The sequence below is a fragment of the Caenorhabditis remanei genome, chromosome X (genome assembly GCF_010183535.1).
Source record: "Caenorhabditis remanei strain PX506 chromosome X, whole genome shotgun sequence".
Classification (NCBI taxonomy): domain Eukaryota; kingdom Metazoa; phylum Nematoda; class Chromadorea; order Rhabditida; family Rhabditidae; genus Caenorhabditis; species Caenorhabditis remanei.
In genome coordinates this window covers 11,164,450-11,191,690 of record NC_071333.1, presented here as the reverse complement: position 1 = coordinate 11,191,690, position 27,241 = coordinate 11,164,450, and the positions used below count along the sequence as shown (strand labels likewise).

General features: G+C 37.8%; 5 protein-coding genes across 5 annotated transcripts; 2 read left to right on the top strand and 3 right to left on the bottom strand.

Annotated features, from left to right (window-relative positions):
* Positions 1-2,528: 2,528 nt before the first annotated feature.
* GCK72_024206 (uncharacterized protein) lies at positions 2,529-8,708 on the top strand (the record flags this gene model as incomplete). The annotated part of the gene is made up of 17 exons (XM_053735771.1): positions 2,529-2,615; positions 2,937-3,166; positions 3,301-3,503; positions 3,554-4,055; positions 4,105-4,255; positions 4,311-5,134; positions 5,606-6,115; positions 6,167-6,438; positions 6,482-6,561; positions 6,608-6,758; positions 6,801-6,907; positions 7,006-7,126; positions 7,180-7,283; positions 7,645-7,848; positions 7,901-8,149; positions 8,199-8,474; positions 8,526-8,708. The coding sequence occupies 17 exons, from the start codon at positions 2,529-2,531 to the stop codon at positions 8,706-8,708; spliced, it is 4,254 nt and encodes a 1,417-aa protein (XP_053579337.1).
* GCK72_024204 (uncharacterized protein) lies at positions 8,271-12,494 on the bottom strand (the record flags this gene model as incomplete). The annotated part of the gene is made up of 6 exons (XM_053735769.1): positions 8,271-8,622; positions 9,866-9,943; positions 10,000-10,124; positions 10,173-10,350; positions 10,513-10,603; positions 12,323-12,494. 6 exons carry the CDS (start codon positions 12,492-12,494, stop codon positions 8,271-8,273), a joined length of 996 nt encoding a protein of 331 aa, XP_053579335.1.
* GCK72_024205 (uncharacterized protein) lies at positions 9,856-10,762 on the top strand (the record flags this gene model as incomplete). The annotated part of the gene is made up of 4 exons (XM_053735770.1): positions 9,856-10,093; positions 10,139-10,352; positions 10,417-10,561; positions 10,670-10,762. 4 exons carry the CDS (start codon positions 9,856-9,858, stop codon positions 10,760-10,762), a joined length of 690 nt encoding a protein of 229 aa, XP_053579336.1.
* A 3,356-nt stretch (positions 12,495-15,850) lies between the features above and the next one.
* On the bottom strand, positions 15,851-17,518 carry GCK72_024203 (uncharacterized protein; the record flags this gene model as incomplete). Its single annotated transcript, XM_003118038.2, has 9 exons — positions 15,851-15,892; positions 15,945-16,025; positions 16,077-16,236; positions 16,364-16,477; positions 16,528-16,661; positions 16,713-16,874; positions 17,003-17,093; positions 17,140-17,286; positions 17,346-17,518. 9 exons carry the CDS (start codon positions 17,516-17,518, stop codon positions 15,851-15,853), a joined length of 1,104 nt encoding a protein of 367 aa, XP_003118086.2.
* Positions 17,519-18,251: 733 nt separating this feature from the next.
* On the bottom strand, positions 18,252-19,561 carry GCK72_024202 (uncharacterized protein; the record flags this gene model as incomplete). Its single annotated transcript, XM_053735768.1, has 5 exons — positions 18,252-18,404; positions 18,816-18,892; positions 18,968-19,129; positions 19,346-19,487; positions 19,556-19,561. The coding sequence occupies 5 exons, from the start codon at positions 19,559-19,561 to the stop codon at positions 18,252-18,254; spliced, it is 540 nt and encodes a 179-aa protein (XP_053579334.1).
* Between the last annotated feature and the right edge of the window lie 7,680 nt (positions 19,562-27,241).

Sequence of the window (27,241 nt, the reverse complement as noted above, 5' to 3'; positions counted from 1 at the left end):
TTTTTGCTTTTTGTTTTTACATTCTTCCAAAAGTTCTTTGTTCTTCTCACCTGATTTTTAGATATCTGAGTATATCTTGTTTCAGCAAACACCTCGGTTTCATGTTCAGAATAATTTAACGAGTCTAGTGCGACATGAGCACACATCGACATGAACACTATTTTCTAGCAGACTTTCTTCATGCATTTTCCTCCGGTCCTGGAACACAAGCTTTCCCTGGTTGAGCAAAATGAAAATCATCAAGAGCATGTGTCGTCATTCTTAAATTGAAATTCTTCACTCATCTCTTTCATATTTCCTGCGTCTACATTGGATTGTGTTAACACTGCAATATCAAATAGTCGCAAAAGTTAGGGAAAGAAAAGCGGAAAGAAGGAGAAGATACAAAACGGTGGACAAAAACCCCTCTCTCTCTCTCTTGTCACCTACTTTTGTGTGCACATAATAGATAGAGAAACAACACGTTCGATAGTTCCCACCATTTTTTTGTTTCCCATTCTTCTTTTTATTCTTCATCTTCTCATTTTACCACCTTTCTTCTCATAATCAAAAAGTTACGAAAACTTTCGAAAAACCAGTGACTTCTTGCCACCAAAATGTGTTTGTGTTCTTGCTAGTCATTTGTTCGAGTAAGACGCAGATGTTGTCGTAGTAAGGTTATCCTCTTTCTGTTGTCTTCATTGGTCGCTCTCTTGATGTTCATGCTCTTCTGTGAGAGGGCATTCTCTGCTCGGGTCTCATTTATTTCTTTTCTTTCGTTTAGATATACGGCGGCTCACATATCCAAAAAAGCTACGTTTTTACGGAGGAGTTTGAAGAGATGCTTCATAGAACTTTGTTCGATAATCATTGCTATCTCATGTGTTTCCATCTGCTTAGTATCCTGTGTTTTGAACGTGGTGACAGCTATTAGAGTTCAAAATGAGTTTACCCTTTTTGAGATGAGTTCAAAAAACCTAATTACCTCATTGGAAGTTTAGAATTTTTTCTTTTCTGTGAGATGTGTTCTCCGTCACAAACTTTTGGTCCGGTCTCGTTTTCTGTATGTATCGGTTCTCAAAGAATCCATCCTGAAAATTTAAAAAAAAAAAACAGTTTTATCGAATCCATTTCAAATTTCCCCAAAAAGTCACTGCTCAGAAGAAGCACTTTATGGCGTAATTGGGGTACCCTTGAAAATTGGAAAATGCACTCCACATAATTGCTTGTTTCGTTCCATCCAACACAGAGAACGTAATTGTAGATCGTTCGAGGAATGGTGATTAAAATTCGCGCTCGACTTTTCAACCCCTCAAATCGTATAGGTTTTATGAGTTCATTTTTCTTGTTTTTTCCGAAATAATGACAAGTACCAATGGAAAAAAAGAGAAACCGACCTACTGTAGCCATCCATTTCCTTTCTACTTTCATTTTTTGTCATATGAAAACTCTGTGTAGTCATTATGGTTATAACTGTTTGACACAAGTAGTGCCGATAAATTTGTCATAAAGTCAACGACTTCTCGTTTTTTAAAAAGTTTTACAGTTTGTTAAGATAAGAATACTTTAACCATTTTCTCTCTCCGTCTATAAGAACGGCATGGGTCCGCTCATGCTCTAACAGTCTGCGTTTTAGTTTTACATGTTTTTATCAGTAAGCAATAAAGAGAAGCACAATTCCTGGGAACATTTTTTCCCCATTTGTTGAATGTTACCCGCAGAATGTTACAACTTGTATAATTTTCTGACAGAAGTCTCTGAGATGAAAGAAAATGTATCCCTACTCAATTGTGGAATCACTTTGTACTGTTCAGCTTGTATTATTTTAACAAACAAAGTATAGGTTCTGGAATATTCTTTCATTTATATACAATTTGACACATTGTGGTATCAACAACAAGTCTATTTGTCATTTTTCAAAATTTCGTTCGTTTTGTCTTTTTTGGTTTTATCCGAATATGTCAAAAGTTAACTCCTCGTAGCCACTGAGGCTAAAAGTATTAAATTTATTTCTGTTTTTTTCGAAATTTTGATCATTTTCTACAATCTGGTAGCTATCTCGTTTAGCTATTGTTCTTCTTTTTTTCTTTTTTCGAACGTTTCGATTATTTCGGCAATTTCTGATTGATCATCAAAAGCCATGTCCTTCCTTACATTTCGGGGACACCGTTTTCTGAGAAAAAAAGTGTCGGAAAAGCATGTTTCTCCAATTTCAAGCCCCTTTACTTTTGTGAGACGCTTCTCATCAGGTCAAATTATAAAGTTGTGTGTATGATGTCATTGCGCATAAGACGGCCCTCATAGAAAAAATCATATTGCCCACGTTAACCTACTCACTTGACACTCTTGGGCCCACGGGAGTATCTAGCCACCTGCGTCTCGTTTATACTATCGAAAGAGTATCCTCCGCCCCTTAGTTGAATAGACCATTTCATTCAATCTGTGGTTCCTAGTAAGTACTCAGCAGGCTTCACTATTTATTGGTCGTTATTTTCTTTTCTAGTTGAATAATCTGATTCAATTTAAAGTAATTTTCAGGTAAACCAAGTATGTCAATATCAAATCCAAGAACATCCACGGATAGATTAGATACAGAACATAAAGCTTTGCTTATCGACAAAACGGATAGTCAAAAGGTTAGTTTAGAAAAAAAATCTTCTTAAAAGAGTAAAAACTTTTCTTCGTGGAATTTCCATTACTAACTTTTAAAGATTGTATTTGATACTGGACAGAATCACCATCCAGCTTCTTCTTTTTCCTCAAAACATAATTCAAAAGGAATTGCTACTATTTTCCAACAAAAAACCTTACCATCTGTTCTTTTCAATAATTTCCGCTCATTTCACCGCATTAAAAACCATTCAAATTACACCTGCGGCTTGCCAGGTGTTCTTTTCTTCATTCATAAAACCGATGATTCAAACCACACAATACGAAAAACCCTATTATTCTTTCAGAAAAGTCAGGATATCCATAAAAATACACCAATTAGGAAACGAAGCAGATTGGATGGAGTCGAAGGATTTCATCCGAGCTCAGAAGACAAAGCGGGATTCTTCAGTAGTGTCATTTTTTCGTATGTTGGAGTTTATTGGTGGAGGACGAGAAATGCAACAACAGATGCAGAATTGTTGGAGAAACCATCAAAGAAGATCACAGCCGTCTATGCAGCATCACGATTAGAAAAGTGAGTTTTTATAAATAGTATCTGCCACAGAAGAAAATCTGTTGAAAAATAATTTGGAATGATGTTCCAATTTGGAAAAGTCCCCCACACCTACCATGTTCAATTATTTTCAAAAACATTAAAAAACATTTCAGTGCGTGGAGCTCAAACGGATCCCCAGATAGGCATTTCTTGTCAGCTGTATGGGATGCAACCAAAGTCAGCGTCATTCTTCATGCAATTCTGTTGTGTCTTGAAGAGCTCACTCGTGTCGCTCAACCATTACTTCTCCGACAGTTAATGAGTTATTATGAAATTCAAGAGAAGGAAGATTTTCTGTATTGGCCCGCAATGTTCGGTAAGTGATGTTTGGATAATTCACGTGTTTCATTAGTATATATATTACAGTTGCCCTTCTGATCTCCTTTCTGTCATTTGTCACTGTAGTCATTCACCATCCGTATTTTCATGGATTGCTGAACGTTGGAAATCACATGAGAGTTGGTACAGGAGTTCTGCTCTACAAAAAAGCACTACGACTTTCACTAGCCTCTCTTGCTGATACAAACAGTGGTCAACTTATCCAGCTTCTCAACACAGACGCAGCAAAATTGGAGCAAGCATTTCTCTTTGCTCACTACGTTTGGCTCTGTCCTCTGCTCATGTTCTTCTACGGGTTTATACTTTGGTTCTACTTTGGATTTTGTTGTTTGGTAGGATTCTTGGTGATGATGATCATTGTCACATTCCAAGTATATTATTCGTATCAACTCGGTGTAAACAGACGTAATATTGGTGATAGAATGGATGCGAGATTGAAAATCATGAGTGAAATTATAAACGGGATGAAAGTAGTCAAAATGCTCGTTTGGGAAGACAACTTCGCTGCAAAAATTAAACAGCTGAGAGAGTGAGTTAACATTCTAATTAATCAAAGATAGAACTTTTGTTCTTTTTAGAAATGAGATAGGTGCCGTTGGAAAATCTGCATTCTACTCTTCGATGGTCATGGGAATATACTTTGTATCTGCAAAAATTGGTCTCTTCGTTTACATCTTCTCGTGTTTGTACTTTGACGAAGACCTTACAACCAAAGGAGTGTTTGCAGCAGTTAGTGACTACGAATGTAATAGATGACTAATAATAATTGGTCTATTATTTACAGTCTGCACTCTACAACTCGGTTCGTTTGCCATTTGCTTTGTTTCTTCCACTCGGGTTGCTTTTTGGAAGAGAACTGATTTCCACAAGTCGCCGGATCAATTTTTTCTTCCGACTGCAAGAGTTTTCACGATACACTGTTGTGAGCGAATTGGAGACAGAGACCGAAATACTGAAGAATGAGAATGATAAGCTAGCGTTGAGTGCACTTCAAACAAATCCATCATGGATTCTGGATGCCAGCGAGACAGATAATCCAAACATTCAATTAACTGATGTCACATCTGTCTGGTATGACAAAGTTGAACAAAGAGAGAAAAGCATGAAGAGAGATGAAGAATTCGAAAAAAATGACGATCCGGCTCTCCACGTGGTCTACGCAATCCAGGGTTTTACCCAGAGTTTCAAATCAGGAGAATGTTACGGAGTAATTGGATCTGTGGGTAGTGGAAAATCATCCCTGCTACTCACAATTTTATCGGAAGCTCGTATGTCAAAAGGAAACGTCGAAGTTCATGGATCAATTGCTTACTGTGCACAAGAGCCATGGATTTTCACTGGAACAGTCAGGGAAAACATTTTGTTTGGCAATGATTATGACAGGGAAAGATACCATAACGCTCTGGAGCTTTGTCTTCTCCGACCAGATTTCCGACAACTCTCGAATGGAGATATGACAGTTGTTGGTGATAATGGATCAACACTTTCTGGAGGTCAGAGGGCAAGAATTGCTCTTGCTCGAGCTATTTATGCTGATGCTGACATTTACCTTCTTGATGACCCACTTTCCGCAGTTGATGCCCATGTTGGAAGAAAACTATATGAGAAGTAAGTTATGAGGACTAAAGGGAGACTGCATGAATCGAATCTCGGGACAAGAAAAAAATCTTCTTGGATGTAGGTCTGAAAATTAGATTAAAGGAAGTTATGAGCTGTCAAAGTGTAAAAATCGCTTATTGTGGTACACGTTTTACGTTGTTTAATGCAATTTGTGATTGTTTTCCAGTTAATTTACTCTTACATGTACTACAAAGTTTTTCTATCGAAAAAAAAACAACGTAAGAACTGTACCACGATGAGCGATTTTTGACACTTTGACAGCAGATAACGTCCTTCAATCTGATTTACAAACCTACATTTAAAAGGATAGTTTTTTTCCCCGATATTCTGCGTCGATTCGTGTAAAAATCGACATTTCGGGAATAGCGCAGTCCCCCTTTAAGTTTTATTGCTGGACAGTCCCCGGTGCATTACAAATTCTGACAAATTTCTATCCCTCTGCAAATTATTATTTTTCAGTCTGATTCGTGGATTCTTATCGGATAAGCTCGTTGTCCTTGTCACTCATCAAATCCACTTCCTGAGCACACTGAGCTCGGTGATCCTGATGAAAAACAACAAGATGATCTCAATGGGAACACTTGATGAACTAAAAACAAATTTTTCTGAAGAGTTCATCAGCCTCCAGTCATCGGCCGCAGACGACAAAAATGATGATGAATTGTACAACGAAGGCTCACCATCTTCTCCACCTCCTTCACCGTCAGAGAAAAAACAAATGATGTTTGAAAAAGATGAGGACGTTGTGAATGATATCAAGAAAAAGTCGCTGGAGAGAGAAGTTTCAATAGTGAAACCAAGAAATGAATCGAATTTGGAGTCAAGAAACTCTGGAAGTATTTCCTGGTCGGTGTATTGGAAGTATACACGCGCAGTAATTGATCCGTTGAAATTTGGCGTCTGTCTCATTATTTGTGTTTTGGTGACACAGTTCATGAATAATTTTGTTGACTGGTGGCTCAACAAATGGTGATTACCCAATCTACGATAACTATGATTTACGAATATTTTGTGTTACAGGTTAGTCGATCTGGACGAATGGAATGCAAAGAACAGCACAACAAAAGGAGAATTCAGTAAAAACGTTGATATACTCGGATACCGCTATCAAATGTCATTCCGAACATACGAAGTGACATTCGTTGTTAGCACCGTTGTTATGTCTTTTCTTGGAGTTATTCGGTCGGTTTGGTTCAGAAATGCTCAACTGAATGCATCACGTGTCCTTCACAACCTTATGTTCAATTGTCTTCTAAACACCCAAGCGGAGTTTTTCGATCGTAACTCAGAAGGTGAGAACTGATCTGATTAAGTCCACTCACTGTAATGTTTTAGGAGCAATACTGAACCGTTTCTCAAAAGATATTGGTCTCACTGACGATATGTTGGCTTTCACATATTTCGAATTTGTTTTTGTAAGTTTTTATGTCCACAACCTGCAATTATGTTATTAAATTACAGGGCGGGTTGACGTTCCTCGGTATCGTTGGACTTGTTTCGATGGTGAGACCAGTGGTGATTATCGCTTGCACTTTTATTACTATTGGATTTTATTTATGTCGGAAAATTTATGTGGTCAAGTCAAGAGAGCTAAAACGAATTGAAGCAGCTGGTAAGATTGAAGTCTGATTTTCTTTTCTAAATTAGTTTTCAGCTCGTTCTCCCCTGAACACAATCATCACTTCTACCATACATGGGCTGGCCACGATCAGAGCCTACAGAAAGGAAATGGAAATGATTGATAAGTTCTGTGCGCTTCATGTGAGTTCATTTGGCTAAAAATAGGAGATTCATATTTTTCCATCAATTTTCAAATGTTTTTGGATTCAATCAAAACTTCATTGAAAACTCCACTTCAGGATGTGTACATGGCGGCATACAATATGGGTATCTTGTCGGCTCGTTGGTTCGGTATCTGTATCGACTTCTTGGTTTCGGTTTTCGTTTCGATCGTGGCGATTGTTGTTGTTTTACAATATGGTAGGTCAACATTTATTCGCGGTATCTTATTTCACAACAATTGAGATTTATAGAAACGTTGACCGTTGGTGAAGTTGGATTGTGTCTTGTGTGCGCCGTCCAGCTGAGTGGATTCTTCTCGTGGATAATGCGGCAGAGTGCAGAATTGGAAAACGGAGTGAGTTTATTTTTTGCTGTTTCTCTTTTTAGCGCTGGGATTCCTCCGATTCATTCACCCTCCCACCTTCGCATTCCCGATTCAGCTGACTATGCCTTCGCGGTGAAACATCATGATTTTAAAGAGATTTGGTCAATGTTCAAGCGCGAACTGCCTTGATCAGACTATTCAAGTGGTTTGTCGCATTTTCCACACATCACAACAAACACAAATGGAATGTTTGCCCCGGCGCCAAATGAGCGACCCACCCGTAAATTTGCTCGGTCTTTTATTCTAAATGAATACAATGCGAAACGAATGTTGCAAACGAAGACAATGCAAATAGGGGCATGATTTAAATTTGACACGTTCGTTTTTGCAGATGGTTTCCATTGAAAGAATTCTGGAATACACTGAACTCAAGTCAGAAGAGGAGATGAGAAGACCACATGACAAGTATTTGGACGATGTATTGGAGAAAAGTTGGCCTTCCAAAGGACAGATTGAATTTGAAAACGTTCGAGTCAAATACGGAGACACTTATGTGCTCAACAATCTTAACTTTGTTATCTTCCAAGGACAAAAGGTAAAATAATCGCACAGAAGAAACAATACGAGTAATTTTCAATACAATTCAGATCGGAGTAGTGGGTAGAACGGGTGCAGGAAAATCGACACTTCTCAAAGTATTGTTTGGTTTAAAAGAATACTGTGGTGGACAAGTCAGAATTGATGATGTGGACTTGGATGGCATCAGTTTGAAGTTCCGAAGAAAAGGAATGTCGATTATTCCTCAGGAGCCTGTGATTTTCTCAGGAACAATCCGAGAGAATTTGGATCCCTACAATCAGTATGATGACGCCACGTTGTGGGAGGCCTTGGAGCAGGTAAATGATAATATTTATGATATAAGTGACAACATTGTGTATATTTGAGTGCGAGTTGAAAAATACGATTGTTAGAGAGAAAGGTCTCCACGTGGAACTCGGACAACGTGGTGTCAGTTTGTCAGTTGGCCAACGTCAACTCTTCTGTCTTGCTCGTGCCATGATCCATCGGTCTCGTATACTTGTAATTGATGAAGCTACTGCCAACGTGGATGGAGTGACCGATGCGTGTATCCAGAAAACAATTCGAAACTTCTTCAAAGATGCGACTATCATCACTGTTGCTCACCGTCTTCACACCATAATGAACACTGATATGATAATGGTAAGAGGGTTTGAAAGAGCAAACAGTGCTTATGTTCGCAACAACTTGCAGGTGTTCGAAAAGGGAGAGCTTGTTGAATTTGACAAACCGATAACCCTCCTCGACGATCAGAGTAGTCTGTTCGCCAGGATGGCTGCTCAGTCTGGAGCTGAAAACTTGGAATCACTACGCTCGGCTGCTGGGGCTTATGTTCTAGAAGATCGCAAACGATATCTTGAAGAAGAAGAAGACTGATATCCAATTTTCAATATTCATCACTAAATTCTCCTTCTCTAATACTAACTTATGTTTTTATTTCATGTTTTCTTTCCTTTGATACTTTTTTTCCCGAAAAACTACACAGTATAGCACATCAATTGTTTTGCATTCCATTTTTCCATTTTCCCTGATTTCACCGGATTCCATTGTGTTCTTTATTTCACTTTTATGCAATCTATCATTCCAACTAGACTGAATTTTCTCATTCGCAAAATTTGAAATGATCTTGTTCTCGGATGCCAAATCACAACATTTGTTCCCGGACTCTCGTGATCCCTGTTCCTAATTTTCGTGTAGCTTTATGTCCCAATGCATTTGACACTTCTCACGTAGTATTCTGTATCCGTTTTCATAAGAAGTCCCTTTTTTTTTCATTTCATTTGTCCCCTTGATTTCTTTCCCCGACTCATTATTAAAATCATCAACTGTTGTTTTTTCCTGTGTCTTGTGTTTGCTGCATCTCCAAAAAGCTCGCTGATCGTAGACGATTGTCTGATAAAAACTCGTCAAGAGACACAGACGAGTGTCCAGAAACGCTACGAAAAGTCATCGGATGCCAAAAATGGCAATCTCAAGTGGACCCCCACTATCCGCTCTAATTAGAAATTGATCGAGCGACAAACGCGGCCTCTCAAGTGATTTGGCGGAGCCTTGGAACCAGGTGCGAATCGCGTTTTTGTCGGATTTTCAAGCACGCCCCATGTTGGTGCTCGAAAAAAAGACGGTCAGGTATATAAAGCACAGAGAACAGCAGAACAGAGCGCTCCCCGTCGACCTCCCGCTAGCACCTGAGGCCAATTCAAAAACCGACCCGCACCTTTTCGTGCGTCGAGTGCTCTATTCAATTTGCACTCATCTGTGTTTTATTCTAAACATTCGATACACTCAGGTTGCAGTGACCTCCAAAAAAGTTTCCAAGCAAAGATTTCAACAAAGATACCATTGAAGATGACACACCGTTTTCTACTCTTATTTCTAATATTCCCACTGGTTTTTGCTAGTTTAGAAGAAGTTGAGTTGGATAGTGCTGAAATCGAAAAAGAAGTGGTAATTTTTAAGCCTTGTTGTTTTCTGTTGTCAGTTATGGTCCTGTAGTTATTTGCGGAATATTCCACTATTATAAATGTTGTTACTTGTTCAGCCAGCTAGATTCCGATCCATCAAAAACTTTGGAAGCCATCAGGATGCCAGCAATCAAGCAGCTGAGGTAGCTGGATCCAACGAAGATAATACAGATGACCCTGAAGTCGCACCTAATACTCCCTACTTAATGGCAGATTCTTCTCTCGAACAAGAAGAAGAATGTGTTGCTCTTCCGAACAGAACCAGAGTTCGCCCATCGTTTTTCCAATGTAAAGATGGTATGGTTCTATGTTTTATTGCAGTAATGAACTGAATTCTCTTAGATACTAAGTTTGAACTTCATGGTGGTGCCATTACTAATGGAAATGGAGATGACGCGTATCCAGTTTCATTCAACTCTCCCATTCGTATTTTCTTGGATATCACTAGTAGTTCAAACAAACGATTTGATAACTTAGGGGTTGAAGTATCAATCTTCAAGCGATCAACCGGCTGGTTCGGATGTGGGTGGATGTTTTTGCCAAGTTTTGGACTGCTGTAAGTAGTGTGTCAAAATAAATATGAACATCAACACCTTATCACAACACAAACACGATTTCAGAAGCAACTACGACATGTGTGACGACAACCCATCCTGCCCGGTGACCCCTGGACGTCAAGTTATTGAATTCGAGATTGATCCGACAAAGTTGTTTACCAATCTTTTCCGAATGATTCACTATGACTTGGTGGGTACTGACCATAAGGTAAACGCGATGGCCATTGTACTGGAGAGCCGTTGACGGACACTGAATGACAGTTTATATATTTATATATTTCATGTGATTGATTTCACAAAGCAATTTGTATTTCAGTCCGCATATCAATTGGTGGTACGTCTTCGAGATAACCGTGATCCATACCGAGAGTTATTGTGTGCCACGATTCAGACGAGAATCACACTCTGAGGAAATTCCCATGTTCCAACAAATAACTTATTTTCAAGATCACTAAGAACAGTATTCACTACCGATAACCGGGACGCAACTCATTAATTTATCACTTCCCCCCATTTTTTCTCCCCTGTGAAATCCAAACCAAGTGGTTTTTTCTCTTCTTTCAATTGTTTTTGACTCTCTGTTACAGGTTATCAAAAAATGAATAATATAGTTTTACAATTGTGTTTTGATTAATGATAACGGTCTGGAACAACTCAAGTGCAACTATGAATAACAGGAATTGGAAAACTCGTGGGATCTGGATTTCGAGAGATCTCTGTTTTGAGCATGTTTATCAGTAGCAAACTCACTAAGAACACCGAAAAACAATTCTGCTGATATGAAATTAATTTCTTGCGATCCTGAGAACGAAACTTCCAGAACACCATAATTTGGGAAAATAGAAAGAATAACAAAAGTTGGTTTCTTGAATTAATGATATGATGGAGTTGTTTAAAAGAAGTATTCATATCGAACCCTCAGAGGGCACATCCTCAGACAAGAACTCAATGTAAGATTCCAGACAACACGGATTGTAGTTATGGCATGTAAACTGAAAGGGCAAGTTCTCACACATAACCCACGTTCCCCGGATTTCAATGGAAATAAAGTTAAAGTTAGTGTGAACTTTGTTAAAATTGAACACCGGTATAATCTTCGATGGAGGAAGAAGGTAAATATCAAGAGTGAAGTGCGGGGGAATAAAAGTAAAAGTTCCGGACGAGAGCGGTAGTTGGAATTCCGTCTAGTGTAGGTGATCTGTGGCTAAGCTTTTGTGGCTGATAAATAAATAGTACTACGGTATTCAAAAAGGGTGAGAACTTTTAGAACATCGGTGCTCTAGAAAATTCTAGTGGAGAAGACTGCATCGGGCTGCAGCAGATATCGACTGTACATGTGAGCGTTGGAAAACAAAAAAGTAAAACGCTCTCAATGAAAAATCCTGAACCTTCATCCCATTAAGGAAAACAGTATTCTCATCAGGAGGATACTGGATATCAGGAGGATACATAAGATGAGAATAGGAGGATATGTAGCTATGGAAAAATCACAATTTTGATCATTTTTGTATGAGAACTGTTCTTTTCTTTACCTAGACGTCAGGTGAAAGATTATTCGTCGAGATGTTTTTCTGAGTACCTATTAGGCTGAGAACGACTGAAACTGTTCTGGGAACGATTCCATTCGGATGAGAACTATGTTTCGGTGAACAGTCATCCCTCGTGTTAACTATTCCCCTTAATTGTCACCTCTTCTATTCAGAATTTCTCGAACCTCTCGTCGAGTTCAAATGTTCATGTTCTCGATCTGTCAATGGTCAATTCAGTGTCTATCTTCCGTGTTCATTCAATTACTCATTTTTTTATTTCATGGAAGTGAAAACAAGATCAGGCGAGACAACATCAAGGAAAAAAGGAAATAATCTGTACACGTTGGCAAGAAAAACAGTTATTAGAGTATGTACATAACAATATTTGAGATCTGTAGAGTATTAGCTGTTTGGAGATTTGATTGCAAATCGCTGCCTACTACTCCGCCGATCAAGTTTATCCATCATTCCGATATGAATGGAGTCGTTCGATGCATTGACTGGAGTGGGACAGGTTGAAATGTGATAGGTCAGTAGTAATGATCCTTGAGTTTGGGGTTCTGCTTTCACAGAAGGATCCAATGGTAGGTGTCCTCGACATGAGAAGATCATATACATCCGAAGAGAGTTGGGGGTCGTTGAGTATCGTAATGCTCATTGCTGAAAAATAAAAGTTTTGTTATTGAGAAGTTTCATTCAAGAGAAGAGAGATTAGAAGATTTCACGGAAGAAAAGATATACGGGAAGATAAGATGACATGAATGAATATTCAACGGTTCCTTGCAAACCGGAAGACGTGTTCGCCAGGAGATTTAGGGGCAGGACACAAAAGATTAGGAGTTTATATATCAAAGCGGTTTTTCCGTCAGAGGGCACCCAAGGCGTGTTCTATGTACTAGTTAGTTAATTCAGTGAAATTCGAAAAAAAGAACATAGAACACCAAACACACTTTTTCTAATTATTTTGTTTGGGGGCCTACTGATAGAATAACAATTTTCCTCCTCCTTCTGATTAATCAGGAAACAACTCCCACTGCTCGCACTCACTGGATTACTTACTCTCCTCCCATTATTGGTGTCAGTAGGGGGAATAGGAGTAGGATGTAGCTAGGACAGACATCGGGACAACACAGCCATAAAGTTCATAAAAACTTAATACCGGAACTTGTAAGAAACCGTCGGTGGAGAAACTGTCTACCGCCTGTATATAGCTAACAACAGTCTTTCCCTTTCTGAAATTCTACGCGCAGCATGTGACAGCAGGTTTCAAGGTGTGAAACAAATCAAAATAGATGGAATTTGCAAAGCTATCTATCTGTAGACGACTGTCGAGAGACGCAGGTCAGAAGTGATAAGCGATGGCTACTACTAGTTCGAATGGTCATTCGTTGGAAGAAGCCAGCGAAGGTCACATGAAATTAAATTAACGAAATACTGGCGTAAAATGAACTTTGGCCTTGATTTCAGAATTGAGATTTCCTTTTTCTCATTTGAATTCAAAATACTTGAGATTTTATAGAAACGTCCATCCGAGGAGAATTCCATAATTTAGTTTGGCATGTTTACATTCATATGAAAACATGTACGTGATATGAGGAACGCGTGGCTGATTTCGTTAGATATTTTGAATACCTAACGCTCCAAACCAAATCTTTTAATCACGTTCCTGAGTGAAAACATCTAGTGATTTTATGACTCTCTGTCCGATCAGTTAGTCATGTTGTTATTCCATTAAGTACAAAACAACATAATCTCTGAATGTGTGATATCAGTGAATAACAGTCTGCTTCTCCAGAGATTAATCCAAATAGTGCATGTTAGTCTCAGTGCTTGCTGCAAAAAAAAAACTGGTGGGCGCTTGGCGCCTAATTCAATCATATCTTACAAAATATTCGGAATGAAAAACAAACTTTAATTGAAAGCAGGAAGAAAAATCAAAAAGCGCCTGTTCGCAATGTTTTATAGGGTTCGAATGCATTTTTGTCTGTTTTCCTGGCATGTGAAGTATCGCATTCTTGTGGAACACAATTCGAAAATTTCATCGTTTTCAGCAAAATGTGGCAGGAAAAACTTGATTGAGAATCAACTGAGAATTAGAGGTATTTGTAATAGTTGGAAAAGCGAAGTAACTAAAAATGGGTTGAAGTTCAAGGATTCTTTTATTTGTATTTTCTTTTTTCTTCAGCAGTTTTTCTTGGCCCAATAAAAATTAAATATTAAACTTATCAGGTTATCAGAAACCTATATATACCATATTCCAAAAATAAATTATCTTTTTACTAAAATCTAAAGTTTGTCTAGTGACAACTTTATGACGAATGTTTTTATTTCTCCGGATACAAAGTGAGACGGAGGGTGGACAATTTCGGAAAATTAGTGGAACGCATTTCAAGATTATCAACGTGATTTGACATATGGCATTTGAAAAAAAAAACGTTGAAAAGGGGTCCATTTTTGCAGTCTATGATGTTTCTTAACAAACAAAACAGTTTCAGAAGATCTCTGAAAATTTAAATATAGCATCAAATTATCACATCATTGTATATTTGTTGTAATTTGTTATTGTTGATCTCATCGTTCGCCAAAACATTAAAACGTGTGAGACATAGTGCATTATTACTGTTAGCAAAAGGAAAAAAGGAGAAGGGGAGGTGAGAAAAAGGTGTAAAATGAAGAACAACTACAAATAATAAATGAATGACTGTTGAAGAAGCGTCGGAACTTGTAAAGAAGTGAAAAAGGGGAAAGAGACCAGCTAACACCGCTAACTGATAGGTGAATGAATTCATAAGATTCCCATCTCGTTTCTATTTCTATTTCTGATTCTAAATTCGATTCTGCCTTGAAATTTCGGAATTCTGGGCAGGTCAGTAAGATGAGATAGGGAAAAATGATAAGAAGAGTGACCGGTAGGCGCCGTCAAGTGGTGGTCACTTATCAAAATTTGATAGGAGAAGAAGAGGACGTTTTAGAAAGAAGGAGGAGGGCCTACCTTGGTCAGTCACAGTTTTTTGCATTTTACACGGTTTCAAACTAGAGGTAAACATACTGAAAACGGCTACTGATCTTCCTATAACTATTTGGATCCATTACTTTTCTAACCAATTCTACAGTAGTATCTGTGTCATAATTAGCCGGGGAAATAGCCAACGTTCTCGCCGTTGGCTTTGAAAAGAAATACCAGTTTGTTGAACCTCTTCTCTCACTGGAAAACCATTACCATGTCCACTCTTTTATACGGCGTCCAGCCCGGCGAAACCACCCTGTCCGACTAATTGAAAAATCTACGTCACAGGCTGAAGAGCCGTCTACAGTAATCGGAGGCGCAACGTCACATCGCTACGTCACAACACTTCACACGTTTTTTTATTCTGAGACATCGGATTCGTTGAAGGAATTGTTCAAGTACTTTGCAATTGAGATCAAAGTTTCGGAGAAATTGAGGGAAAATGGGGGTGACCATCAGTGAAGTCAATTTGAAAGGTGAGACTGTCTGACAGCGTGATAATATGGAAAATAAGAAAAATAAGACCGGTTCAGTATATCACCTATCATTTTGAAACGTGCAGTGAAATCTGAATTCCAAAAGGTCAAACTATGCGTATTTATAATATTTCTCTCTGTTTTTTTTTTTGAAATTTCAGAATGATGTTTTCAATGATAACTGAAACATGAAGTGCAACAGTGCTCTGAAAATGTGTCGAATTTTTACGTCAAAGTTTACGTTCAGGTGACCAGGCTAGGACTTCAAAATCTGAGCAAAAACAAGAAAGATGAACTTATTTTGTTTTGATCAGAAATGATGAAGTCACTGTTTTGCTTAGAGAATTAAAGAATTAAAAATTGAACCATTTTGCTTTTTAATTTTTATTTATTATGCTTCATTCATTGTTTCAAGTGAATCAAACCAGTTTATTCCGACTACAATACGGTTTCCTATATGAGAAAATATGAAAACAATAATTATTTTAGATGATGTGCACTTTATTGAGCCGTTGACAGCAGCATATCTGTAAAATAATTATAGTCTGATCGGTGTATACAAATGTCAGCTGCTTATACCGAATCCCTGAAATGTTTGACAAAGAGAGAAAGGGCAATTGGAATATACACTGGCGCCAGATAGTAGACGCAGATGGAAACCTGCAAGAAAAGGTTGACAGGTCAAACCATATGATCGAATCAAAACTGTACTTGTAAGCCAATATTAAGAAAAGTATGAAGAACAAAGTCTCCGTTCTCCGATCCAGTTAGAACAACAAAGTCAATGTTGTCCTCGGCAAGGCGGAAGAAAAGGAAAAGTCGGCTGATGAAGTCAATGATAACGAAAACGTAGAGTACACGAACCAGTGCTCTGAAAAATGAAAAATGAAAATAATGGACCGAGTATCACTACGTCAAACATTTCTCAGGGTCGGGTGACCGAAACTTAAACCGAGAAAAACTTAAACAAAAACAAGGAAATATAGTTTACTACCCACTTTGAGAGAGAAATGCTAAACCCAGGGTCATAATTCAGTCTCTCTTTCTTGATCACAAGACAAACTGAAAGGAGAAGAAATGAAATTGCTGATGGGAGTAGCAAAAGTGCAAGTCTGAAATGATAGGATTGATATTGGGGTTGAAAATTCGAAATGATTGATACCTGGCATAGATGAAACTTTCGAACGGTAACACGAAATGCTGAATTCCCGGACTCATCAGTATAAATGCGAAGATCAGTGGCGCTATCAAGAAGTATGCTAATCGCTTTCGATTTTCGACGAATGGCCAATAACCCTGAACTTGCCCACCTTCTTATAAACAAAACACTCGAAAAAGTTCGCTGACCACAAATAGACTGGCATATCTATCAAGCGCAATGTACATCATCATAATTGACTGTAGATCGAACATCGGTTGTAGCAAAAAATCAGCTAGGTTCCTCCACAGAAATGATATTTCATCTTGATTCTGAGATTCACTCCATAGCTTTTGAAGATCCACATAAACCTGGAATACGAGTGTAAATACATCTTTTATTACAATTTTAATAAGTTTAAACTGAATTATGATTGTTTGTCAATAAACCATTTCTTTTCTTTTCGGACAAAGCTTTACCCTTCTCAAAAAAAACTTACATTCGTCAAACAATCGAATACAAATATCACTGTCATCAAAATGCATGTTATTGTCATTACCAGAATAAGGAATAAAACAAGTAATCGAATTCTAAAATTATAATTATGATGATGGTCAAGCGTAGACTAAAACTTACTTGAGTATTCCATGTTTGTTTCTACCATTTACCAAGTTTGCCACCAATACTGAGATATTGCAAATAATCCCAAGAACAGATACCCCAAGACGGATAAAATCAAATAAACTGGTATTCAAAAACTCCGGATATAAGAAATGCGAGCTTCTAAAATATAATGAATGAAAGTGGAGTGTTTTTCAAAATTGTTCTGTACAAAAACTCACGTATTGATAAACTTATTAAAAGTAATGTAATCAATTTGATCGTGATGATTATAATAGTTGTGCAGAGCAGAAAACGTCTTTTCAGAAGATTGACTCGGAGCTGAGATATTCCAAGATGTGTCCGGAATCTCAGTAATACTTCCATTAAACGACGTGATATTTGTGAAATTCATTTCTGAAACATTAAAATTTTATTTGAAAACGTGAGGAACGGAGGGCAGAGAAGGCGAGTAAGATGTAAAATATGATATTCACGGATGAGCAAAAGGGTCCTAGCGTGCATGAGGTTCATTAATCAACAGCTGAGAAATATTCAGATATTCACAGAATTAAAGTTTATCACGCTTTTATGGATAACTATGAACGTTTAGGCTCACTGAAGGATTGGGGTGAACCAATTGAAATGTGATTTCTGAACTTCTACATGTCACACCACTTACTAAAATTGTTTCATACTGTTTTGAAAACCTTTTTTGAAAAACTATCGTCAAATTCACACCAATTTTAACCGAGAGGGATAACAACCTACATGTCGATTATGTGAGTATAAATCCCAACCTGACACGGTACAGAGAAGAGAGTGGATGCAAGATTACCGGATAGACGCACAGATTAACCGGCATCGCTTTGTTGATTTCAATTGTCCGGTTTTACCACAACCACCACAAACTTTTTCAATGAGGAAATCATCATAAGTGCACGTGCGAGTGACGCTTTCAACCTTTTACTTTTTCTCGTCAGAAAACTCTTCTTCAGACATTGTCATTATATTTATTTCAAATGAAAGAGAGAAGAGGAAGGAACGGTATCCATTCTGGATTGTTTGGAAATAAGAGTACATTTGAAAACGAAAAAACATAATTGCCAGAAAAATGAACATCTAGGGGTAAAGAAACAGAAAAATTCCTAATGGGATGTATGGTGTAGCTCATTATTTTTAATGTAAGACATGATACAGTTATAGAGTAATGAGACGAGGTTCACGTACACCACTCGTAAAGCAGGCGGCAAAAAGTAGAAGTTGATTAGCTGCGCCGGAGGCCAAAGCGTGAAATCGACCTGTAAAAATGAAGGTGAGCGTAGCCATCACCCGGAAAATTATGCCTGGAGGAGGTATATTCATTGCATAACAAGAAACAAGTTTCTAGATGTATTGTGTGATCCAAGTCACAACGATGACTTGCAAGTAGAAGGTAGATCAAGTTTTTTGTTTCCAACATACGCATGTCTCCGAGTAGAAATAGCAGAAGTCTCGGAGAACATTGGTAGAATGACTAGACTACCTCATTATCAAACACTCCATGTGTTCATGATCTATTCTATTACTCAGAAAAATATTGAAACCAGTTTTTGTGTTTTCCATAGTTTACGGAATGAAAACCGATGACTGAATTTCTCGGGAATCGTTAAACAGTTTTTGTGATGGGACTTTCAGTTATGGGTCTTTGAAGCAAGAAAATGAAACATTACCTTCCAGATATGCCACATTTTTCGCCGATACTCTGCGAATGCTGCCTGTAGAGATTTTCCTTCGTATATTGCACCAACTGAAAAATATTTCGCTGTCAATACATTTTTCAACAGTTTGATTAAAAAATCAGAACACTTTCTAAATTATGCACCTGTGATGAAAGTGCAGGAGAAAAACGGGATGAACGATGTATCCCATGCCAGTTTTTTCAGCACTCGGAAATTCTTCGATCCTTTGAATTTTCTGGTATCCAACACTCGATAGAAGCAATGTAAGCTGGGTGCCATCACCAATCCAATTGCTGCCATTCTACCTGTAAAGAGGAACAACTCTTATTTTACCGTCATTTTGTTCAAATTAACGCATTGACACTGAATTCTTTTAATTTACGCAGTCCATATAATTTCCCAAGGGACGGAAGAAATGAAAGCGACTTCTTCTTATTCTCCTGACCTTGCAACTAATTAGTTCAAAAACTCGAGTTTGTCACGAAAGCTGCGAAAATAAAGTGGAGAGAAAAGAACTTTACATGTTCGCCGCCAGTCCCATCCTTCTCGATCGACGTCTCCATTAATGTGTTGCTGAATTATGTCGGCAGTTCCGATTTGGGCGCAACTTGTTCCGACATTTGTAAGCAACAAGTGACGAGCTAAGAAGTTGCGGGCGCAGTTCTTGAAAAAAAAGTAATTATGAATTGGAATTGGTTTTTTTTGAACAAAGGTTCTTTCCAAAGTCTCACCAACATATATTGGAATCCGAACGACGGACGTGGAAGATGGAGTAATTACGTATAAGAAATTGTGAATCTGTAAACTAGAAGCTCATTTTTCTTCATAGAAACAGTTCAATACTGTACCTGGTTTTAATATTTTTGAGTGAAAGAGACTAGAATATAGAGTTGAGTTCAAAAAAAGTGAATTGAAGAAAGGCGGGAATCAAGAAGTCGGGTCTGCGATAAGCCCTCGATAGGGAGTAGAGCAAGTCAATTAGTCGAAGAGCTCGAAACGAAGACTTCTTGTTATATTGTCGTCGCTTAAAATAATTGGTAGAGTCAAGAACATAAAATAGACAAGTACGACTGCAGGGCACTCACACACCTAAAACCGAAATGAGCAAGAACACCTCGTGAAGGAAGAGACGGAAGGGAAGGCATGGAACACGAAGACGACTGGAGAAGTATTGAAGACGCTCCCGATGGTATCACTTGGCCATAATTAAATTACACTGCGTTTGTTGATTGAATTTTGCAAATATTTCAGAGTACGTTTCACTATTTTTATCTATGGCAAACGGGAAGAAAAAAAATGAGATAAATCTTAATGACGTGCCATTTCTTGGATTCTAAGATCTGAAATGCAGAATGACGAACAGATCCAACAAAGACTGGGATTAAATGTAAGAAGAAAAAACATCTGCAAAAATGGGAAAAGAAAAAATTTGTGTATTCGAGTGGAGCCTGTTAGTTTTATGAGTCTTAGAAGTGGATTCAGTGAGAGAACCACTTGACTGGGGGAGGAGGAATCAAAATCTTCACTTTTTTACTAGTCCGAAAAAAGTGTACTCAGACTGCAAGTTTGATGCTCATAGATTGTAACCGATTGTTTTCATCATAACTTTCAAATCTTAATGAGGTCCTGCCAGTAGTTAAATCCCGATCCAACGTTATACTGTTCCTGAAAAAAATTCACTTCGGGTTACAATTAGCAAACTGAACGTTTTTCCTATCTCATAGAGTTTCAAGTACGCTGCGAAGATTGATTGAAGCCGCTTGTGGAGAACATGTAACACAAGACGCCGTCTCCATGTCACTGACATCTGTCATTATACTTATTCATACACAACTGAGTGAATAAGGTTCGAATTTCAAAAACAATACGTAAGACAACCCGGAGATCCAAGAAAAATATGATGTGTGTTGAGTTGAGAAAAGATACTCGATAAGTGCTTCTCGCCTTCCGTTTGTCAGTCTCAAGAGGTGCGCATTTCAACTTTATTACACTTTATTTTTTCTGCACATTGATACCAATTGACCACACTTTCTCATTGAAAAATCTATTTATATTTTTTTATTTTCTCTCATTTTTCTAAAAATTCTTTAACATTTCCATGTTCGTAGTCATTCCTGTCGTAGTTTTTCTTTTCTTTTGTTTCAAAACTATCATAAATAAACCCCCAAGGAGGAAACGGAGAAAACGGAATTGAAACGTGTGTATGTGTGTATATGTATACATTCTTTGTCTAAGGTTATATATATTTTTTTCTTTTTCGCCTTCTTTGACATCTTCCGTTTCTTTTTCGCTTAGGCCCCGAGAAATAATTAATCATGGTAAGGCAAACACTTACTCAGTCGGGTCGCCACCCGTAAAACCATTTCGTTCGTTTTCATCAATACGAAAAAGAAATTCGATCCATCGAGGACTTACCCAATGTTTCTTTCTCATCATTCTTCGTTTGTTTCTGTTGATCTTAGACTGGCGGTGGAATTGATCCAACTGTAGGAAAACGCCAAGTACTGTTCAAGAAAACTGCAATTTCTGAGGGATTTTAACTTAGGATAAGAATAAGTTGCAATTTATTCAATTTTTGACAATTTTACTAATTTCGTGTAAGAATTATATTAACGCTTATTATTTTGTTAATAGTTCTTCGAAAATTACTAGAATCATTAAGAGAGTTTGATATCTCATAACGTTTGAATAATATCAACTAACTCTCTTTGAAATATCAGATTTTCTTATTGATTATTGGGAAACATAACCTGTAAAACATTTTCTCAAAACAGTCAGATCTTCTTAAGAAATCTGTTCAGAAAAATGAATGTTGCACCTAGTAAAGCAATTAAACCAAAGTTGCAAAGACTCTCTCGTAAAATGTTACACCAATCTAATAGTAGACGGATAGCAAGAAATCGAGCACATAGGAATCAGTTGTCAGGCTATTCTCCTTGTTTCTTTGTCCTGCAAGAACACATTTCACTAGAGACAAGAGGCACCACCAAGTACACCACGAATAAACAATTCTGGACCCAACAGTCAAGAAAACGCTCCTCTTATCTATTCAACAAATCCTCCTTTTTTCGTTTTTTTCTGGCGGGACTCCTCGTCTTCCCATTCCTTTTTCTTCCATTTTTACAAGTCCGAATTTCAATCGCGGACGCAAGAAATTTGGCTTTGTTGCGAAATGTGTCACACAATTTGGGAATTTGTGAGAGTCCGAGAGCCCACACACTTTCAAGTAAAGTCCGACGGCTACTTGACGAAGAGCTCGTCTATCTTCTGTTCTTCTCTTGCACATTCTCTTTCACCAACTTATTTTATTGAAGCTTTTATGGACTAGTAGGCCAAAAAGTTCAAACAACCATATAGCTGTCTGATGGCTAATGCATGAGTCCTATTACTGCACTTACCAGTTCCCGCTTCCGATTCTATCCGTACTAGAATAATCATCTGAAACAAGATCCGGTGAACTTTTCATGACCTTGGTATTCCCACGCCTCAATGGTTTTTCCATTAGAAATGAAACTAAACTAACTAAACTGAAAGATAGATGAGCATCAGTTTTCACATTTTTTCGATGTATCTTCAAATTTAATTTTCTACTTTCTACATCACATCTGAACGGAAGCATGTGACAAAATTGAATTCATAAAGCCAGCGCAGTGCAACATTTCGCTCTCCAGACCAATATTAAACAATACGAGCAGTTTCTCAGTCACCGTTTTTGCTTGTTCATGCTCACTTTTGCTCGAATAATCCTATTTTACCCATAATCCTACACAAAAACCAAAGCAGTCGAGGGGGAAGAGATGTTGACATAGGCAAAACATGGAGGAACGATGAAAATTTGGCACAGACCCTTCAAAACGTCTCCAATAGGGTCATTGTGTGATGGTGACAAAATCGGAAGGATTAGTTTGCGTAATTTGTTCTATGTGTGTTTTGAGAAAGAGGTCAACGCTGATGAGAAGGCGTGAAATCGGATAGGAACATCGCGTTCTTCTCCTTCTTCCCTTTTTTGATTTTTTTGAAATGGGTAGACAGACACAGACGGTCATTAGTTCCTTTCTCCTTGATAAGTCTAATCTCATCACATTTTCTTCATTCTTAGTTCCTATTGCATTGATCTAGATTTTTTGATTTAACACTCGAGATTTCTTCGTAGACCAGATAGAATTCAACACTAGGGTTTCAATTGGTAAAAAGTAATTTTTGAATCTTAAAAAGTTGCAGCTACTGACAAAGTTTCAAATTATTCCAAATTGACTTTCAATAGGTTTTGCTACCTACCTACATCTGACCTTATTGTTTGTACTCTTGATTCAATTTGAATAACCTAATTTGTGAAAACCTCAAAGTTTTCTTCTTCCTTTTTCTTGTTTCATGCACTTCAACATTTCGTGTTAATTGAATTTCGTAGTTGCACCTTCAAACAGTATGGCTAGGTAGTACGTGTGGGCAGCGGATCAACATCATCAATCTCTGAGAAAGCACAGTGACATATGACATTTGTGATCATCCTCAACCTTCCCGTTCTCTCTTTCACACAACCTTCTGCGTCTCTTCTGAGGACTACACTATTTTAATGGGCTCATCTCTGACGCCCCCCAACACTAATACTGGTACACGACAGCCCCGGGGGCAGATGAGATTGGCGTCACACCACCACCACCCGTTCACCAATTTGCTTGCCCGGTTTTTTGTGCAGTCTTCTGCATCCGTTTCTTCTCATTCATCTTCCTCACCAGTCTTTTCTTCTGCTTCCTATTTTCCAATTTATTTCTACAAAGGGTAGCAATCATGAGTAATCCAGACAGAATATATATGGTGTTCATTGGTTTGTACCCTTTCGACACGCCTTCTGTAAACAAATACGCACCTTTTGAACGTAATGTTGGTCTTGAGAAACTCCTTTTTTAGTTGTACTAGTTGACAGAAAAGTTTCCAGAAGGTTCTTTTTCCATCAAGAAGTGTTTTCAGTTTTTTTTGCAATCTAGACAGAAATTAAACATCCCTTTTTTCTGAATCAAAATTTGATAGATTCTCTCGTTTTGTTTTTGAGCTCTACATCATATTGAAAAAATAATGAATTCTTCAAAGGCGAATCTTGTTTGAATTCGAGAAGGGTGATCCTACAAGATTAAAAACTATACAATTTTTTCAATTTTTTGGATTATTATTGAATTATAATTTACTCACTGAATTGTGCATTAGCTTGGCTTTAGCTTTGCATTCTACTCCAGTGAATATCTAGCAAGATCTATTTTATTACAGTGACTTTTCCACCTGCGTCTCTCCATAACCATTATCTTTTCTTCGCCATCTCCCGGTAGTCCGTATGCATGTGTGCGTGTTTTCTCAGCACGTGTGAGGTCTCCCTTTTCTCCCCACATTTTTGGTTCGTTGCCACAGCACCACCGACACCTAAGAATTATTGGCACCCCACTATTCAAAGCACTTACTTCTTTCTTTCTTTCTCTGACTCTCCGAACAGCTGTTGGAATGACTGCATTTGTGGTGGTCTAGTAAAGAAATTCCTCTCATCATAAAACTAAACCGACAGAAATTTTAACCCCGTCACCCTTCCAACACTAATTACCAGCTGTGCGTATATGTCTTCGTTTCTCGAGATGTAGGCCTACGACCTTTGAGCGTAAGGCCTACACATCACATACATCCACTTCAACATTTCCTCCCTTTCTAAACTCTCAATAATGGGTTGCGACCACATTTCAATGCCAAACGTTCATAATGATCCGTACTTCCTTCCCACTCTTTTTCTCAATTTCCAAGGATAAATTACCACAAGTGCGAAAGTGAAATATGAAACCCTTTCAAAAAACTTTTTTCTGTTTTTTGTCCTATCTTCTTCTTCATATAATCCTGGAACTATACCAAAAAAGTTTGACATGCAAAATGCTCGTTTCCTATTCGTACTTGCAATCATATATGCAGATTCAAAACAGAAACACCGGTCTCCATGTCTGAATACATGTCTTTTCTTGTTCCTCATCCATGTCTTCTTTTCCTTCCATTGTCCTTCCGATTTGGAATTATTCAAATGTGTATCATTCACAGCCTGGTTGCTGGATGCCACCACAAATTTCGGCTTCTATCTAATTATCCCTCTTTTTTGTATCATCCATGATTCCGGTCTCAAGACTATCGGTTGGTCGCTAGGAAGGGAATGTGGGCGATAGCGGCAGCAGCAACAGCAGACAATAAACTATTGAAGAATGCAGAAGAGGCTTAGACCTTTCAGAGGATTTCAATATTTTGTTCTCGGTGGGAGGTGAAACCAGTATACCTTCTTTGTTATTGAACAATATTAATTTTCAGTTTCCTTTCATCCCAGTATTTTTTGATTTTCAAAAGTTTACCTGTAATTTCACCTAAAAATAGAATACCTGTTGCTCTGATACCACCTGTCTCTTTTTTTCGAATATGAAGACTTCCGTCGTTTCTGATTGATAGAGATTGAATGGTGTCACTCAATTTGTATTCTTCCTGCGGTAGGTGTCGGCTCTTGTCTTTTACACCTATACGTTTTGCATAAATTTTGATTTCGTGTACTTCAGGCTTCAGTTTAATAAAACTTTCTAGACCAGCAATTGGTCTGTTTCCATGTGAACGGGATAAAGTAAGCAAGCGAAAGTGAGAGAAGAGACAAAATAATTGGTAATAGCGAACGTTGTTGTTGTTATGTCCCTTCGTCCACTTCTTCTACTTTTCTTCTTCTTCATCTTCTGCTACTGCTGCTAATACCCGCGCAGACACACTAGGCCACCCGGACTCAACTGATGGCAGAAACAACGAATGTGCAGGTGTTACCCTCCTTCGATGAATAGCGCTCATCATTATTCTAATGACTCGATAATCTCAGCGTTAGTCCTTGACATTCTCCAATTTCTATACCAATTCCATTCTTGTTTGCTATTCAAGCATCTCATATTTATCCCACAATACCATCTCGTTCCAGTCTCGGATTTTTCCGAGATTTGAGATTTGCCACATTATTTTAGCAATTCGTCTTCAATCTCTTTGTTTTCCCTCTATTTCTCGCATTATTTTGGCCCTTGCTGGCCCCCATTCGAAACCAAAAATTCCCATCATTTGTCATTGACTCTTGTCCTGTCCGAGAATGTGTACAAAGAAAACGAGGAGGAGGGACCCCCAACTACTCTTATCCATTGTTGCTCTGATGTTTTTGCTTTGCTTTTTGTTTTGTTTCTTAAAAGTAAAAAATGCTGACTAGTTCCTCATCTTTTTTAAGGAGCGAACTTTTTTGAAAGCTGTTGGATGATGTATCCTTCCTGTTTTTTTTTTCAAATCTTGCATTTTTCAACCAGTTATAGAATTGATCCAAACATGTTCTCATGAAGTTAAAATCAACAGAAACTTATTAGAAACTAATTCGGATGAAATCCCCCCTTGGTTCGTTGCCACAGCACCACCTCGATTCTGAAAACATCAATGCACATTTTCATTTTTCACAGCGTCGTTCTTTGTTCAAAAAATCTATTATTCTAGAATTCATTCAACAAATTTAAATGTAATCTTCCTTCATTTCCCTATATGTTTTGCTCTGAAAGAAAAACTATAATCTATCTTCAATGTCATGCGCAGACCATATAATTTTCCAGTTGGAAAGTGCAAAAATAAAGAATTCCTCTGCTGTAGGATTCAGAAGTGCATTTCTGGGACATCGTCTGCCCAGGCTCTTCCGGAATTCAGAAACCCTCGTGATTTACCTGCCATCTCACGTTGGGTCGTTTTTTCTTTATGCTCTCTCTAGAATCTAACATGGAATGTATTTTGACTGCTACCCCTAAAGTACTGATTTTTTTCGCTCATTCGATAAGTTTTCTCGAGACAAAATGGCCCATAAAGGCTTTTCCTGTGACGTGACCTCGTTTTTGAAAAATTGAGATTTTTCGAAAATGAATTTTTTTCGAAAATTTTTGTTCATTAATTTTTTTCATTATTTTACCGGATTGTTCAGAAAAGAGGCTTTTCACATAATTGTAGCAAATTTCATGTAGTTTTTGACAAATATATGACACTCATGAAAAAATAATTTTTTGATCCTGAAAAAGGTAAAAATGTAACACCCTTCAAAAAAAAAATTTTTTTTTCGAGGTCGGCAGAGGTGACATACATATGGTAAGAAAGAACAACTTATGTGAATTATTTTTTCATATAGCACTATAGTCGCTTCCAGTTGAAAATTAAGGAAAAAATTGCTCTGAAAATTTTCATTTTTCGAAAAAATGTGACATGTCGGAAATAAGTTCGAATTTCTAATATTGTCCAAGCTCCTAATCAAGTTTAATAAAAATAACAATTTTCAGAATATGTTCCACCATTTTCAAACAATGATTCACATCCGTGTTAACTTCTCTTGTCATAACACTCGTTCAAAGATTGCA